The sequence below is a fragment of the Solanum lycopersicum genome, chromosome 9, assembly GCF_036512215.1.
Source record: "Solanum lycopersicum chromosome 9, SLM_r2.1".
NCBI classification, from domain to species: domain Eukaryota; kingdom Viridiplantae; phylum Streptophyta; class Magnoliopsida; order Solanales; family Solanaceae; genus Solanum; species Solanum lycopersicum.
Window position 1 is genome coordinate 67,455,223 of NC_090808.1, and position 18,827 is coordinate 67,474,049.

The 18,827-nt window shown below is 32.7% G+C and overlaps 3 protein-coding genes across 4 annotated transcripts; 1 reads left to right on the plus strand and 2 right to left on the minus strand.

Annotated features, from left to right (window-relative positions):
- Positions 1-1,197: 1,197 nt before the first annotated feature.
- Positions 1,198-8,099, plus strand: LOC101260176 (protein NRT1/ PTR FAMILY 5.2). Its single transcript, XM_004247709.5, has 4 exons — positions 1,198-1,391; positions 3,855-4,072; positions 5,902-6,467; positions 6,889-8,099. The coding sequence occupies exons 1-4, from the start codon at positions 1,259-1,261 to the stop codon at positions 7,796-7,798; spliced, it is 1,827 nt and encodes a 608-aa protein (XP_004247757.1). The 5' UTR covers positions 1,198-1,258; the 3' UTR covers positions 7,799-8,099.
- Positions 8,100-8,240: 141 nt separating this feature from the next.
- On the minus strand, positions 8,241-13,176 carry LOC101259883 (protein unc-13 homolog). 2 transcript variants are annotated; one of them, XR_002028632.3, is made up of 6 exons: positions 12,466-13,176; positions 10,949-11,839; positions 10,046-10,498; positions 9,771-9,957; positions 8,496-9,556; positions 8,241-8,368 (listed from the first exon to the last, which is right to left on the minus strand). XR_002028632.3 is itself a non-coding variant. In XM_004247708.5 (5 exons), exons 1-5 carry the CDS (start codon positions 13,018-13,020, stop codon positions 8,583-8,585), a joined length of 3,060 nt encoding a protein of 1,019 aa, XP_004247756.3. In that variant the 5' UTR covers positions 13,021-13,176; the 3' UTR covers positions 8,241-8,582. The 2 variants fall into 2 exon arrangements, 1 of the variants encoding a protein (XP_004247756.3); XM_004247708.5 differs by having other exon boundaries at positions 8,241-9,556.
- Positions 13,177-14,226: 1,050 nt separating this feature from the next.
- On the minus strand, positions 14,227-16,905 carry LOC101263760 (amine oxidase [copper-containing] alpha 3, peroxisomal-like). Its single transcript, XM_010328581.4, is given in 5 exon segments — positions 14,227-14,461; positions 14,601-15,148; positions 15,247-15,360; positions 15,454-15,838; positions 16,053-16,905. Coding segments are annotated over 5 exon segments (2,004 nt in total). The 5' UTR covers positions 16,856-16,905; the 3' UTR covers positions 14,227-14,307.
- Between the last annotated feature and the right edge of the window lie 1,922 nt (positions 16,906-18,827).

Genomic DNA, 18,827 nt, shown 5'->3' on the forward strand with positions numbered 1-18,827 from the left:
TGGCAATTGCAGTATTTATTAATTAGCGGCGGAGTCAAAATATTTAATTAAAGAATTTAAAATATAATGAAATAAATATATTAAAAAAGTTGAAAATATTTACTATATATACATAAGATAAAATAATTTTAATTGCGTACAAACACAATAATTTTTCGATAAAAAGGGATTCGAATGGAATATTTAACCTTTATTAGGCTTTGACTCTGAAGTACTTCAACATGTTGATGATTAAGATCTCTTCATTCTTACTTTGAATGTTGCCCTAAAAAGCGAGTTTTATAACGCATCAATTTGAATTAAGTCAAATTTCAATGACTATCAAACATTAAATGAAAAATAATTTTCTTAACAAAAGTTTTTTTTTTTGTTTCTCACCTAACTTCGAGTTTAGAAAATAGAAAAATCTTAATAAAAATTTTCAAAGTGATTTAAATAGACGTTCATTCCACTGCTTAAATAAAATATTAACACATGTACAATATAATAATTATTGATAAATCAAGAATCAATCAAATTAAAAGAGTTTGAAGAAATATTCTGTATTTTCTTATTTACAATTAATAAACTATTGACTATTTATATACAAAAAAAAAATATAATTACAAGCATAGCATTATGTCTTACACTACATCAAATCATATCTTACAAATATTAATATTAATAATAATATTAAAAATGTGATTTCTACATAATTAAAACACAATATTCTTCTCGGACTCTTAAAAAATCACAATTCACATATGCTATTTTTAAATCATATCATATAATCAACACAATCCATGTTCCCTTAATTATTTATCTACCTCCACTAAAAAAAATATTTACTAACAAAAGTTGATTGAAATTAGCAAATTTAAGTATAGTAATTTTTTTAATATAATTATACTATCAAGATTTATGTCTATATATAACTATCTTATTTATAATTAGACGATATAAATATTCTTTTATATTTTTTTTAGTATCTGATATTCATATTAGGTTGATCATAATTAATTAATTTAAATATATGTCACATAAGGCTCATTTAAGAAAAAGAAAACGTCTTAACAGTATCTTTTTTATATTCACCAGAATCTCTGATTAAAAATAAAAATATTCTATTCATCCCATCCCGAAAATATACTTTATACTTTTGAAATGACTTAAGATAGAGAAAAGTTGTGGTCTATATAAAGGTAGTAATGAAAACAAACTTTCTATACTTTCTCAATAATATTTGACTTAGTGGTATTTTATCCATTTCTCTACAATTATGACAACTTCTCAATATGTGGATGAAAATGGAGAAGATGATGGATACACAAAAGATGGAACTGTGAATCTCAAAGGCAATCCTATACTTAGATCCAATACTGGTGGATGGAAAGCTTGTTCCTTCATTGTTGGTATGTTATGTTATTAGCTCTCCCCCCCTACCCCCTACCCCGCTGCGGTGTCATAGCCACATATAGCTTAGGATGACCGATTAGATATCTTTCGTAAGAAAATTATAAAATGGCTAGTTAGATATCTTTCGTCAGAAAATTATATTACAGTGTCTGAGGTTATAGACACGCAAATAGGCATTTGTATATAGTCAACACTCTTTTTGAAGCCTAGAAGAGAAAAAAGTTCATGAGTTATGTTAATGTCATATGTCCATGAAAACCATTCTAAGTGTAGGAATCATCCTCTACACTTACTTCTTTCCACTTGATCAATATTTTTAATGTTCGTGTAAAACAAGAGCTTAGTGTATCTGATTTTTTTAAAAAAAAGTAAAATATGAATATATATTTGTTTTAAGGAGGTTAATTAAATAGATAAATTAGATATAAAGTTAAGAAAAAGAAATATCTTAGTACATTTGTGGCCTTAGACATTAGTACAATTATAAATTATTTCAGAAAAAAATTAAGATTAAATTATTTTTAACGAAAAAAGAATATAATATTATCATATAAATTAAGACGAAAAAAATTATGTACGATATAGGGGCGCCCCTAGTAAACCATTTTCATCACTTTTAGCACGTGGCTAGACTTTGTCCAATCGTATAATTCATTAAGAATAAAAAAGCTATAATAATGTAAAATATATATAAAAAATTCTTTTAACCTATATTAAAAATACTAAACGACAAATATTTTATTTCAAAAAATGCTAAAATTATAGTTTTATCATAAGATATTGATCTTTATAACTTCTTGTGTTTTTATTTTAAATATATTCAAAGCTAATGATAACAACATTTAACCAACTGGCTGAAAAACTAGTCAAATAGTAAAATAAATATACACAAAATATCTTTTTTTTTACTAAAAGAACTTATATCTCCAAATATATTCTTTGATACTTCCAAATGGATAATGGAGATCATATTTAGACATCCCTTCTTCAAGAATTTTATCGTTTATTCATTGTTATTTTGTTCGTAGCTGATAAAAATATATTACTAATTTATTATTAAATAGAATTAACAATGAATTTTATTGTTTAAATAATACAATTTAGCGATTGCTAAATTCTTTTTATGATAATGCTCTAATAATGCATATATAGATGTCCCAAGTCACTATAGTAAATCTATGTCCAATATATGTGTGATGTCTTAATTAAATGTTTTGAGTTTGAGTGTTAAATTAATTTTAAATTTTTTTTTAAAAGTGTCATATTTAGAACTGAGTCTTGCAGAATTAAAATTTAAACGAAATTTAATTATATGTCTAACGTGACATCAGATGGAAAACAAAACAAAAAACCTATGTCCCACCTACTCATTAAATCTAGTAAAATAAATATGTTAGTTTTTATTTTGTTTAAGGAATCAGCTGATTTATTTATCCAATTAAATTATAAGATTTAGGAGTTATTTCATAAGGTAGGTTAAGGCTAAGAGTTGAGATATTAAATTTATAAGTTTTCAAGAAAATAATTTATTTAAATATAAATATAAAATTTATTAAATTTTAAATTTATAAATAAAATTTTAGATACGCCTCTAATTTTCGTAGAGTTTTTGAAAAGTCATGTAGTTGCATTTTATTAATGAGTATACTACGTAACTATGTGGTACTCATATTCTAAATAAAGAAAAAACTCTAAAAATTTAGACTTTATAATCTTAAAGATACATATTATATATCTTTTTTTTTTAATAATCTAAATATATATACTTTATTTAAATTGAAGAAAGAAATTAAAGTCCGTTTTATTATATCGACTATTAAATGCATTGATTTCTCCATCAATCTTTTGGCAATTAAATTAATAACTTGTCCTACACATTCATTTTAAGTTCCACCAACTCTTTGTTGCAACCAACTCAACCATAAATAAATAAGTTAAAATACTATCGATAAATATCGTGCAGTGGCTGATAATGCTTTATTTTTAATTGAAAATTTCAAATTCTAATCTAAGTATAAAAAGATCCTTTATAGGAAGCTTTTTCCCTCAAAATGACACCCTATGCCATATGAATCTAAATTAGTCAAAATTCAATATAACTATCGAACATCGAATGTAAAACCATAAAAAAAAAATTAAGTTAGAACAACCCAAGACCGATGAGCTCATTATCAAGGGCGAATCTAATAATTTCTCCTCCAATTATACTATATATATTATTATTATTATTAATGGCGCGACTAAAATTTATAGTTTATCATATCATAATTTTCTTACGTATTGAATTTACATAGATTACTGATACAAAATAAATATTATTATTTTAAAATACAAATATAATATTTAAATTATTTTATTGAATTTAATCGAATTCGTAGTTATTACCGTGACTTCATCCTCAATTATTTGACTTTGTTATTATTGTTAGCAATATAATATTTTGTTTGATGAATTTGCAGTATATGAAGTTTTCGAACGTATGGCATACTATGGTATATCATCAAATTTAGTAATATATTTAACAGAAAAATTGCATCAAGGCACTGTTAAATCATCAAATAATGTCACAAATTGGGTTGGAACTATATGGATGACTCCTATTTTGGGAGCCTACTTTGCTGATGCTTATCTTGGACGTTATTGGACTTTCTTGATTGCTTGTGGCATATATCTCTTGGTACGTATCGATAATTTTCGTAGCTAATTTCATATTTTTTACTAGCCGTAAACAGCGGTAGAGTCACCTAGTTTGAACCCTCTTTGACAGAAATTTATATTATTTTCATATAATTAAAAGGAAAAATGCACAAGTATCCCCTCAATCTATGTCCGAAATTTCAGAGACACATATACTATATAAAGGTTTATTATCCCTCTGAACTTATTTTATAAGTAATTTTCTACACCTTTTCGGCCTACGTGGCACTAGCTTGAAAAAAAATCAACCAGCGTTGGGCCCGCAAGATAGTGCCACGTTGGCCAAAAAGGTGTAGAAAATTATTAATAAAATAAGTTCAGGGGAGTAATAGGACCTTAGTAAAGAAGTATAAGTGTGTCTCTGAAATTTCAGGCATAGGTTGAAGGGATACTTGTGCATTATTCCTTATTAAAATAATTTTTTAGGTATATACCGTAGATGCCTAACTCCCTTTGCTTACTTCATGTGTATATTTCTTCAGATTTTGAACTCTCTTATAAATTTTTTTGACCCCGCCTGTTATTGTGAATGCACCAATCCAAACTCAAATATTTCTTTTGTTAAAATGACATTTAATTTAAGACAGAAGAAATATATGAATAAGGGCTAGGGTTATCTGAATATGAACGAATTAAAATAAATTGAGTTAATAAATAAATACGTCACGAATATATATTGTTGTGTAATTTCCATAAACCAAACTTGTTGACTTAATGTAAGAATATTCATGTCCAATAATTGGGTAAGAAAAAACTCTTATCTTTTATGTCATTAATATGAAAGATTGACTTAGGATGAATTGTCATGTTCATGTATATAATTTAAAATAATATAAAAGCTAAGAAAAATTTCATAAATTATTTATTTTTGTAACTTGACAACTTGATTTTACGTAATTACCAAAAAAATAAAAAACAAAATAATGAAGTCACGACAAAGATATAATAGGACCATGCTATTATATTTTCTTGTATTTAATTCTTCCAATTTAAAATAGTTTGATGTTTTAATCTCGAGTCAAAATAATTATAATATTTTATAAAATCAAGAAGATATTTGATTTTTTTATTGATCCATTTTTTTTAAAAAATACTAATTATTTTGAATCGAAGGGAGCAATATTTGTCAGTTCAGTCTATTATTGACTCTACAGAGTCTATTTTTGGATTTTTGCTTGAATTTTCCACTATATACAAATACTTTTTTGTTGTTTTTTTCTGCAAGTTGTTTTCCTCTAAATTATGTTCAAAGTTGGTGTACTTATCTAGAAAAATTAGTTCAAATTAATCAATAATTATCTATTGGTGGAAGCTAGCGAAACGCATGATGTTAAAATTAGATATATATTATAAATATTATTTAAGTTAAAAACGATAGAATTGACCAATAATTATCTATCAAGTTTGAGCCTTAGCTAGTTGATGTAAAAGATTACTCAACTATAAAAAATGAGAAAAACACCATTTTACATATGATGAAAAGGTCATGTAATGTCTGTAAGACTCTAGCCAATAGACTAAACCTTCAACTCATTTCAAGAGGTGTCAGTTTAATCATTATATACAACGTAATTTTTCGACGAAGGAGTGTCGCTCGACACCTCTTGGACCAAGGTAGGTTCGCCACTGGGTCGATCCTATACTATTTGAACTTATCTTGAGAACACATTATGAGAGATGTTTGAAACAGGTTAATTGATTGATTATATGCATATCGTGTCTTGAAAATTGTAATATTTTACTGCATGTTAGTACTAATGACAATAGGAGACGTTATAATTAACCAAATTTCATTAAAAATTGTCACAGGGTATGTCATTACTAACCCTAGCAGTATCAATCAATGGCCTAAAGCCTCCTCATTGTTCCAATCCAAGTTCAATTGACTGCAAAAAAGCATCCACACTTCAACTAGCTGTGTTCTTTGGTGCACTCTACACCTTAGCGGTCGGCACGGGTGGCACGAAACCCAACATATCGACGATAGGAGCCGATCAATTCGACGAATTTCACCCTAGGGAAAAATCCCAAAAACTTTCATTTTTCAATTGGTGGATGTTCAGCATTTTCCTAGGGACACTATTTGCTAACACTGTGCTTGTATACATTCAAGACAATGTGGGCTGGTCACTTGGATATGGGCTTCCAACATTGGGCCTTGCTATATCTATAGTGATATTTTTGGCTGGATCATCTTTTTATAGACATAAAAAGCCCAGAGGAAGCCCATTTACAAGAATGGCTAAAGTCATTATTGCTTCATTAAGGAAATGGAAGATTAAAGTCCCTAATGATCCAAAAGAGTTATATGAGCTTGATTTGGGAGAATATACAAAAAATGGAAAAGTTAGAATTGACTCCACTCCTACTTTGAGGTTTGTACATATTATACTTGTTCCATCGAAATTTCTAAGAAGTCAAAAGTGTTTATTTTAGAAAGTCGAGTCGTTTGACCAAGCTTTAGAGAAAAAAAAAAGAATGTTTTTGAGTGTTAGCACTCTTTGATAAAAAAAAAAAATACGTTTCAAGATAAGCAGATTTTTGAAGCTTGACCAAACAGACTATTAGTTATATACACTAACAGTATTAGTGTATAACCTTATTTGTTTAGAACCTACCCTTACTATAAACAAGTACTGGTATTTTAATTGACACGAAGTTTAATATATTAGTTTAGCGTGTTTATATGATATAGGAGTGCTAATGATGAAGGAAGAATATACATAAAAAAAAGTGTGTAGTTCAATGAAATTTAATACGATTTCTCGATATGACGGATTTTCATGTTTGATGTAGGTTTTTGAACAAAGCTTGTGTTAAAGTAGATACAACTAATCCATGGATGTTATGTTCAGTTACTCAAGTAGAAGAGACTAAGCAAATGCTAAGGATGATACCAATTTTGATTGCTACATTCATTCCAAGTACAATGTTAGCTCAAATCAACACACTCTTTGTCAAACAAGGCACAACTCTTCAGAGAAACATTGGTAGTTTCAGTATCCCTCCAGCTAGTCTAAGTGGATTCGTTACCATATCGATGCTAGTCTCCGTTGTGTTATATGATCGTTTCTTCATGAAAATCGTCAAAAGATTGACGAAAAATCCAAGAGGGGTAAACATACTTCAGAGGATGGGAATTGGAATGGCTTTTCATATTGTGATCATGTTAGTTGCATCGTTTGTTGAGAGGTATAGGCTTAGTGTAGCAAGGGATCATGGACTAGTCGAAAATGGTAAACAAGTACCGTTAACTATCATGATTTTGTTGCCTCAGTTTATTCTTATGGGAACTGCTGATGCATTCTTGGAAGTAGCCAAGATTGAGTTTTTCTATGATCAAGCTCCAGAAGGAATGAAGAGTCTTGGAACTTCTTATTCAATGACTAGTCTTGGTGTTGGGAGTTTTCTTAGCAGCTTCTTGCTTTCGACAGTTTCTCGTATCACTAAAAAGCACGGGAATCACAAAGGATGGATATTAAACAACCTGAATGTATCTCATCTTGACTATTACTACGCGTTCTTCGCGATACTCAACTTATTGAACTTCTTCTTTTTCCTGTTTGTGAGCAAGTTTTATGAATACAAAGCTGAAGTCTCTGATTCACTGTCTGTGCTAAGGCAAGAATTGGAGATCGAATCGAGACATCGGGTAACTAATAGCCAAGAAGGTTCAACCAACACACAGGTGAATGGTTCTACATAGGAATTTAACTAACATTTATATTTTGCTCCATACTTCTTTTCTGTTTTATAGCTAGGTAGTGTATACTATATTGTTTATGGCTTGAATCCTCCAAAAATTCCGCTGCACCCATGTCAGATCCTCCGAAAATGCAGCCTCAGTATTTTGCATTTTTAGAGGATCTGACACTGATGCACCAGTATTTTTGAGAATCTGAGCAATATAGCTATACCAGACAATAGTTTTGTGTACCTCCCCTCTCTTTGTTATGATTTTCACACGATTGTAATGATAATCATTTAAATATAGTTGTTTCGAGATATTCAAGGCCATGCTTATCTTATTGAACAGCATTTTCAATTTCATAGCTGATATCTCTAAATGAAATAGTTCATAATCTGAGTAGAACTTGATGATCTATTTATTCTACCTTTGCTAGAAATACCGTCTCCAACTCGTATGCTAATATGATAATATTCACTATATACAATAATATGTGGTCAAAATAATGATCTCTCAAGACATGCAGAAGATAGCAGAAGTATTGTACATTAGCGCATTCCACCACGTAGAGTAAAGTACTCGTAATGCCTAGTTAATGAGGAAAATAAGAAGAAATATTAGTACACTTGCTATTACTCTCAAGTGATTCAGGGTTTTTTAACTTATCATCCATCCTTTGAAATCCTTCAAATGAATCAATCTTATAGCAGATTACCTGTAAGAATCCGTCTTTCTTCCGTTATCTTTACCCTTTTTTTTTGTACATGTGATATTTTTTTTATGATATGTTGGCATGTTTTCTCTAATATGGCCTCCTTTTTGCTAATTGGAATGTTTTCTTCAAGAAGTGATTAGCAACTTTGTCATTTCTATGACAAACTACCCTCAAGATTGTATTGGGATCTGCTCGATTCCATCGTCCTGTTGTTGGAGGCATAGGTAGTTTCTGTCCTGATCCCACAACTCCCATTCCGCTAGTTTCACATGCCACGATGCTGAAATCTTCAACCAATTGCTCAGTTGATTGTCCCATTAAAGCTATCACCCCCTCGACCGTCTCAGCTTCTGTGTCCACAACATCCTCTACTACCAATCCTTCACCACAAGTACAGAACACCCTCTTTAGGCTCTCAAAGTCCTCTTCTATTATCTGATGATCCGCTCTCGAAAAGATTCTTTTGCTTCCTCCTGCTAGTAGAACCATGAGGTAGGCCTCAAATGAAGCCTTCATTACTTCTTTTAAGGCCAATGGCTGAGCCTTGTCAGTGAGGATCGCGCATAAAAGAGTGAGGTTTTGCTTGAGTGCCCTTAATGCGGGTCGTATACGTGTGCTCTGAACATCCCTGATATAGAGGTTACCGTAGAATACGCAGTGAGAATCGAAGAAAATGAGACGATAAGCAGCAACTTCTGATACGTGTTGTAATGCTACTTGGATGGCTGAACGCGTGTGATCAAAGTAGGAGTAGCTTCCTATCTGCCTATTCTTGCTGTGACGACTTCTTGGAGTAGGGACAGTTTTCGAGGAGATTGATAGAGTTTTATCAAGGGAATGGAGTTGTAGAAGAAAGTAATGCAAGGTGTTTAGCCTTATATATAGGCGTTGTGTCCCTCGGCTCGTTGAAAGTCGGGGATGATTGCCTTCATCTGCTATATGATGGTTCTGTTCATCTGCTCCTACACTGCAAACAGCAAACTTCCACAGTTTGGAAAACCTCGAATCTTGGCTACATCTTGTTAGAGGAGGAAGTGTCGGAATGTAGCTTTGCTTTGACCCTATAAAAGGAACCAAAGACAAAAGAACAGATTAACTATTTGAGCACTACAGTTACGAGTTTAGCAGAACCTAGTAACTTTGGCTCAAACTTTGTACATTCGTTAAAACATTTCATTTAATATGTACACATTCAAAACTCGTAAACTAAAAAATATGGCGTTGCCTCGTTCTTTAGGTATGAAATGAAACGAGTTTTAGGAATTATGTTCTTACCACATGATGTGGCAAAGGTAACATATTCCTTGAACAGATGCTCAAAGCCAACAGCAAGATCCTCTACTAAGTCCTCTGACATGGCCATCGGGATTTCGAAGAAATTGTCCACAGCTTCTTTAGCATGTCTCATTAGATCAACTGCTGATTGTGCATATGGCTCGCTTTTGGATTTTGGATTCCACGTCTGCATATCAAAGTTTACTACAGTGTCGGAACCAGTATTTTCACTAAGTGAATTCAAAATATAAAGAAGTAAACACACGAAGACTTACTTCAGTTTCTTTTGCCCTCATTATAATCTCTTTCCCTTTCTTCAACCTTTCTTGAATCCATTTCCGCAGAAGATTCATTATGATTGAATCAGTTTCATAAGGAATCATCTCTGACAATGTGGCTTTGCCTCCATCTTCACATTCATCCGAATCCTCCACGACCATTTGGATTAATACTTTTTCGAGTTTTCCAGCCTTCTGCAATACAGAAACTGTCTGTTTTGTGAGTAAAGTCGCGCCCGTGAGATATTGCTTCAACAAAGTTCCATAGCAAGAATGTAATGCCACAGCTGCTACTCCTGCTGCAATAGGATGCCATTTCTTGAGTATAGGGCTGAAAGTTTCCTTCTCCTTATTTGCTAATTCTTCAGTTTCATAGGCTAACTTAATTAGTGTCTGACTCACATCTTCCAATTCAAAACTTGCACCATCTATGCTCATTTCTTCCAATATCTGTTTTGCACAATAAGAATAGTGTTACATCAAAGAAACTTGAAGATAAATAAAACTAAAAGGACGTCGACAACCATACGGTCTCATGTTCCATCTGTCCTAGCCTTAGTGGACAGAGTTATCTAGTATCTATTACTAGTGGGAGGTGACAGGTATCTCGTATCGGGACACTAGGGTCGAAACCTATGCTGCTCAAACCCTTCAAAAATCTTTCACACCTCTTTCGGATCCTTCAAAAGTGCATAGCTTTTGAAGGATTCGACAAACACCCTCGAGAATATTCTTAAAGAGTCCGAGCAACATAGGTCGAAAGAAAGGCTAAAAATACTAAAGTTTAACATCAATGACTCAACTTCATAAAGTTAAATGTAAACTAAGGAATGTGACATGCTATAATGAGATTGAAATACACATTCGTCAGTATATATAACTTAAATCCAGAATACTAACCTTAGCAAATGCATCCCTCATTGACGAACGAATAAAGTAACAAACTTTATTTCCATCTGAATCATCCTCCGCGAGTTCATCCCTTTTCTCCAAAACATCAGAACTATACCCCGGAACATCTTCCTCTAATATCTTCATGGACGCGAAGAATAAAGGAAGATTATTCTCCAACAAACCAGCACTCCCCCTATTGAAACTATCGTGATAGTTAACCAATCTTTTCTCCGACCATTCCCTTATCAATATCAAAACATTTGCCAACATCTTAACATAAAAAGGATCATTATCAGCTTTCTTAGCATCAGTAGCAACTTCAGTACTCAACATGATCATCGCTGCGCCTAAAAGATCAGGCTCAACCTGACCAGTAACGATATACTGCTCGAATAACACCCAAGTGAAACACAAGTTATGAAGTGATTTGTTTACACCCAAAATCACCCATGTTTTTTTCATCAATTCAAGGAGCTCGTCGACTTCATCAAGAACCATTGTATCGTCTTTTAAGTCGAAAACAGAGGATAACAGAGCAGTATAAATGTGGATATTTAAAGGGAATCCATCAGCCCAATGACAAATATCAGTTGCTGAACCATCACTTGTTCTCCAAGCTAAGGACACTACTGAATTGCAAAGTGCTCTCATTGTCTCCGAATTCTTCCCAGTGTCGATAGCTTTCGTTTCAGCTGATCTTATGATATCTCTGAAGCGTTTCGCGGATGTGTTTGATTTTTCTACTGGCAATGAAGGGTAAAGGAGAAGCCCTGCTTCAAGGATTCTGAACTGACGTTTTTGCCATTGATGATACTCGTGTGAATCGTTGAATTCGGATGGTTTAAGATGGCGTAATAGCTCTAATGGTAAGATTATTGTCTCTGCTCGTCTTCCCATCTGTATAAAATTTCACAAATATTTGTTCAATTTGCCATACTCTTCAAATTTTAAACTCATTCACATAAAAAAAAGGTCTTATATGAGCTAATGTTGCTCGAACTCTTTAAAAATGTCGCTAACTGCGTGCTCGATTCTCCAACAACAATTTATCTTTTGAGAATCTGATACACGTTTAGCAACATTTCTGAAGAGTCTGCATAACATAGTTGTGGCACTACATCAAAAATGAGTTTTAGCGACAATCAATTAGCAATTGCCACTAAATATGTATTTTTAGCAGCGACATGTCTAAAACATAAACATTTGAATCTTTTGATATTAAAAGTGTCATAATATTTCGATGGCAATAAGTAGTTTTGCATTAAGGGTAAAATGAAAAGGGAAAATGATTTTCATGAGAAAAAAAAAATAGGTATACTAAGGGTGTGTTCGGTGCGAACTAAATATTTTTCTTCGTAACAAACACGTCGGTTTGGGTGCACCCAAACCGCTCTTCAACCGCTTGCGGCAGAATTTCGATAGAGCTACAAGCCTAGTTATTTTTTTTTTTGTTTTATGTTGTGTGCTTTTAAAATGCATGCAAAAAGACATTAAACATGCAAAATAAGACATAATGTACGTACTTGTCCAACAAGAGTTCTCATGAGAGTTTTACGTAGCCTACTATCACTTTGCTCCGACACCCTCATTTGCCGCCTCATTATCTCGGCCGACGTCATCGGTCTTCGTGCCCTCGAATGGGGCACGGTGAATCCCACCTTAGGGCTAGTACCGCCCCCGGGGGACGAGGGGTTGCCTCCGTAAGAGCTAGCTCTTCGTGAACGTGACCGTTTCAACATCTTCAACCCTAGCGCGGTTTTCACCTTGCTAGTCACGGCCATCCCTACCCCGGATGGCTTCACCGGTGATCCGGGGCTGGTAGATCCAGCCCCGGACCCGCTTCCATCTCCTCCTTCAGACGGATTATGATACGAGATAGCCATCCTACTCCCGAACCCCGGTGATGACCGACATGCGGTGAAGAATATCTCGTAAGCCGCGTCGCGGAAATGGTCACGATGAAGACCGTCAATATTTTCAAATGGACAAATAAGGTCAATGTCAATGGACGCAACATCTTCGCCAATAGTATTTGCATGGCGAAGATGTTGCGTCATGGTGGTCGTAGTAGGTGCCATTATATATATGAGCTAGCTACTACGACAAACTATGTGACGGATATTTTAAATTTGTCAAATATCCGGCCGTAGAAGGCGGAGAGAGAAGCCGGTGAACATTAGAATTATTATTATTTTTTTCGAGGCAAAGAATGAAAGAAGCGAGAAAGAGAGAAAGAAAAAACAAATAGTAGAGAGAATAATAGATGGTTATGTGAAACTCTTAATTTGTATTTCTCCGATAATAACGAAGAACCAAAGGTGGTGAAACAAGAGATAATTAGACGCATACCTAATTTTTTAAAAAATTAGTAAAGAAAAAAAATGGTTTCTCTTATTTATTATTAAAATATTTTGACACCATTTATTTATTTCCTTAATCTCTACAAGGTAACCACACAGGTTTTTGTTTTTAATTTGATTTTCCGCTCGATGTCTGATATTACTGTTCAACTAAATCCAAATTCTAGTTGATTAAATGTCGATACGCATAAGAACGTCATGCACACATGACACAACTAGTTATTAAAGATGGATTTGGGACCCAGACAATAATTAACAACTATCTAAAAGGAAGACGGATGAGAAAGAATATTTTTGTAACGTATATCAACCTAACGCTGTTAGTTTTTTTTAAAAATGAAATATACCCTAAAATGTTACTGTGATATACGTTTATCTACTTTTGTAAAAAAAAAATTTAAAAAAATATTATTTTAATGAATTACTTTATAAAATGACTTAGTTTGGTCAATAATTCTATATAAATGTCTATATATGATTAATAAAATTCATATGAAACATTTTTTCGTTCATATTTTCTACCTTACTGCTTACACCCTCCCTAATAACAATATCAATTAGAAGAAATTTTTTTACTATCATACATAACATTAAAAAACAAAGTTAAGGATTTAAATTATGAGTTCAGAATTTTATAATAATTATTTTAAGTGATAATAGTAGGTTATAAATTTAATATCTATACATATTTAATAAATTTATTAACACAAATACATCATTTAAACAAAATTTACAGAATTCAATCAAACTCGCATGCAGACTATTAACTCTGGCCTTGCATAATACGATAAACATTAATAACATAATCCTTTGAGATTAGAGAGTTCAGTTTATGTAGAGATTTATTTCTTTGTAGTTTCATCTCATATATATATAAATATATTTTATGTTGCTTTTTATGTTCTTTAATTTATCATTGTTCAATAGTAGTAAAATTATTTTTTTCATAAACTATGACATTATACATCCATTTATGATATTACAAAGTTTAGCCTGCTTGATTTATTAAAGAACTGGATTATGCTGAAAGAAATTAGTAGGCTTGAGCTCAAAACCAGTGCTTAATGTTGGCATAATTGGAAAATCTTCTTGTTTGGGTACATGATGAACACCAAATGTATACCATAATATAATATCCTTGTTCTTGATTTTCCTATCCCTTATCGTAAAACAAATACTCCCGAACGTTAGAATTAAAAAGAGTTGTCAGAAGAGACGTTAACAGATTAAAAAAGAAAGTAAGACAAACGACCTAAAACAAGAGAGTAGTACTATATAGAATCTATTGCGCGTATTACCTAAGGCTCCATACGGCTAATGTATCATCCCCATGGCTTTGATCAGTATACAATCCTCCTGCCCATTTCTCGGACTTGTTATAAGGTGTTACCCACACATTATACTTGGTAAAACCTCCGCGCGCTTGAGGGTAATCGTTGTCACTTAACAATGGACTTGTTGCAGATCCACCCGGGATCAAACAGTAGCCTATTTCATTCCCAATCTCTGTCTTCTTGTTCGGGTTCACCACTACCATTTCAAAGGCGCCTCGTGATGAACCTAGCTGAATCTTTGCATCTGATTCTGTTTCAGCTGTTTCACTAACAACTGTCCAATAACTCTTTCTTGGTGAACTTTTATGGATTACGCGTCTAGTTTTTAAGTTATTTTTCACAAAGGAGTTTTCATGACCGTCTACGTCTAAATCAAGGTGATAGGTAAAGAAATGATCATGATATGCACCTAGTGTGTTTTCTGCTATTAGTGTACCATACACTTCTTCTTTTATCTGATCGCTATGAGTATATATCGATCCCCTTACTTCAAGTAGACCAGTTAACCCAACCTGTACATGTCAATGAATTCGGAAAAAGTTGATACTTAGTGTAAGCTACGGCCTAAAACAGACGTTTTACCTTACTCATGATATCGTGGTTTACTTACCGTGACTTTGATGGTGCCACTTCATTTGAATTCATAGTCAGTAATGTAATCATAATTCCCTACAGTCGACACCATTCTCACCACCAGGCTTACCTCCGGTCTAATCTTTCGTATCTGCAGCTCCAAATTTTTTGAAATGAACGAGAAGTACTAAATAATCCGAAAACACTTTATCAAACAAGAGGATTATATACTATACTAACTTACCTTTTCTCCGGGAATTGCATCCTCTGTATGGCGCCACATGATATCTCCAGCATAACGTTCGAATATACAAATTACATTAGGCATTTTTCCTGGTGTACCATCTTGAGATATGAAGTAGCCATCAATAAACTTCGCGTTCTCTGGACAATCTTTTGATGGTTCAAGCTCTACAGCGCATAGACCAAATCCAAATTCACCTGCATTGAAATAAGTCCTGTAGTACCATTCTTCAGTTAAATCCATGTATGGCACAAAAACTTCAGACGCAAATCCTCTGTACATTACACTCCGAAATTCTCCTTTGTCATCATCAAACATCGATGCTAGTGATATGATTATTCCCGCTCTCATGTCATACGCTACGTGGAACTTCCAATCAACCCACCTAAAGCAAGAAAAAAAGATAGTACTCTCAATTCTCAAAACCCTCCATTTCAATTTGTTTGTCTAGTTTTGACTTGACACGGACTTTAAGCAAGTAAAGAAGACTTTTGAATATTCTGGTCTTAAACAGAGTAGATATATTGTAGAATGTACCAGAACGGACTAAAAAGGAAAGTAAGACAAACAAACTGAAACACAGTGAGTATACTCTTTACCTCACTGTGTTTCCATCATCTAGAGTAAAACTTGGTCCATCAGGCTGCACTATTTTTATTGAGTTAGATTCATGAGATGATCTACGCCGCTTTGATCCCATGTAATCTGTCCCATTAGCTTTAGGGACAGGAACAATCAAACGATCAATATAACTCGCGATTGTCATTTGATCAAGAAGAACAATAATTGTAATTCCTTCAATTGGTCTCATATAAAGATTAACTGTGCCATCTAAGTAATAGCAAATGACTTTAACCATTCTGTTAGTACTCTTCTTTTCCTCTCCATACCATCCAACAGGATAGCCTTGACACGCGACTTCTTTCAGCTTTAGCCTTCTCTTTTTAATGGACGATATAAATGGTGGATACGATAATGGTAACTCATTTGCAGCTGTTTGCTCTTGTAATGTAAGCATGGGGTAGCCATGTCCATTATAGATTTTATCTGATAAAATTGAAACACTCGATAAGTCTACGATGATTTCATGTGTTTTTTGATCAATTCGAGTGATAACAATAGCTTCGCGAGGTAGAGAAGGATGATGAGTGGATGATAGCCATGAAAGGACTAATTGTTTGTTTGGTTCATTTAAGCCAACATAATGAAATGTTACATTGAGTGGAAAATAGGAATTTTTGACTATGTTTGTTACTTGAGTTAGTTCAAATAGAGTGAGAGACTCCAATGGGTGGTTGTACTCAAGAGGGGATGATGATAATGATGTACTAACAAAGAAGAAGAAGATGGAAATTTTGAAGAACAAAGGCATTGTAAGTTGAGAAGCTATGAATCTCAACATTTGTTAATCCAAGTAAGACATGATTCTTACCCTTTATATGGTTTGCGAGTGTATTCTCATGATTTCTTTGTTGTTAAAATAAAAGGGAAAAGGACCAAAATACCCCTGAACTATTCGAGATAGGTTAACTTTACCTTTTGTAATGTTTTTGACTAAAAAATGTTCTTGTCGGTAATCGGCTAACTCAAAAATGTCATCCAACTAGACTTGACCTATTTCAAATAGTTTAAGGTTATTTTTTACGACCCATAATATATGGATAACTTGGAATAATATGTGTATAAAATCATGGGTGGATTTATAGGCAAATTTACGATGATACATGTAAACTCATGGTCGTCTCTGCGTCAAACTAGGTATTTTGTATGCATGTTTCTAGAATTGATACAATTTGATTTTTTGGTACCTCTAACCTAGAAATGGTAAATGGTCCACTTGGTTGAATGTTGAGTTACTTACCGAGAGGGACATGGATCAACTTTACCATATTATAAAGGTATGAATACATAAATATGCACTTTAACTTGGCCTCAAATCACATATATGCCTTCCAACTTTGAATCTGCACAAGCAGACACTTAAGCTTGTATAAAGTAATTAATAAGCTATATTCGATGCATACAATCTAATACACGTTGAGTCTGGCTATATTCGATACATACAAGTTCTATCACTTGCATTTATAATTCTTGTATTGCTTGTGAATTCATTTGAGATTAGAAAAAAAAAAAAAACAAGTTCAGTTCCATATGGAGCTTGTGACTTTAATTTTGACTTTTAACTTTATGTGAAATTGTTGCATGTGCTTGAGGGGGTGGCCCTAAATATGGAGTGGCCTTTTTCTGTAACTTTTATATACATTTTCAAGTGTTTTGGTTGATGTGTTGGTCCTTATTGACTTTAATGTATTTGGTGATTTAGGGTTATGACTTTTATACCCCATTTATTTTAATTTGTTTGTCTGTTATTTTACTAGAAGTTCAAAAAATAGAGAAGAGACTTTTGAATATTATGGTCGTAAATTAAAGAAATGTCAAATCACATACAGCCATAAACAAAGGTTTTTTCACCACGAGTAAAATAATTGTATTATAAAACATGATTTTTCCACTTATTTTCCACTGAACCAGCTCACTACGAAAACACATGGTGGAAAACAAATTTCTAATTTTTTCATCTGCTTTACTTCTTTTTTCAATGTTCTCATCGTTTCAATTAAAATATACATCCGATTAGTCCGGCCGTAAACATTTTTCAGTGAAAAATTTTAATAGGAAAATAGTAATTTTTTTAGTACTGAATGAATCAAAATGTTCTTTAATTTTGTGGTTTTAAACATGTTACGTGGAAAGGTAGAATCAACAAGTTGCCAATAAAAAGAGATATTCTTGTTTAAATGAATTAAAAGAATAATGACAAGCAACTCGAGACGGAGAGAGTAATAGTTACTCTGCTCTTTTTTTTACCATCTCGACGTTAGGGGTGGTGGAAAAAATTTAGTGTTCGGAGACTTGCTTATACCTTGTTTTTCATTTATCTAAAGACTTTTATCTCTCATATGTATCACTCCTACTCATGTGGCTTGTTTGGAAATTCGTTTCTATTTTGTTATTAAAATTGGTATTACTTGTCATATTTTTAGATCTCATTGAATTATACTGAATATATTGTTGTTTTCAGAGTTAAGGATTAAAAAAACACATCTAAAATATCTCAGTTTTTTTTAGGTTTACACCTGAAATATTAGGGGTGTGAATTTTCTACATGAACTCATTATACAAAAAATGATCGTTAGCGGTAATTGATTAATGACCGTAACATAGTTGCAGCTAAATATGTATTCTTAGCGACAATTATCACTCTTTGTAAATGTTCTCAATGCATATAGCAAAATTGTATCCAATGACAATTAGTTAGATAAAGACTAAGCATTCTTTGTTAATGTGTATATGTATTGCCACTAAACTATTTT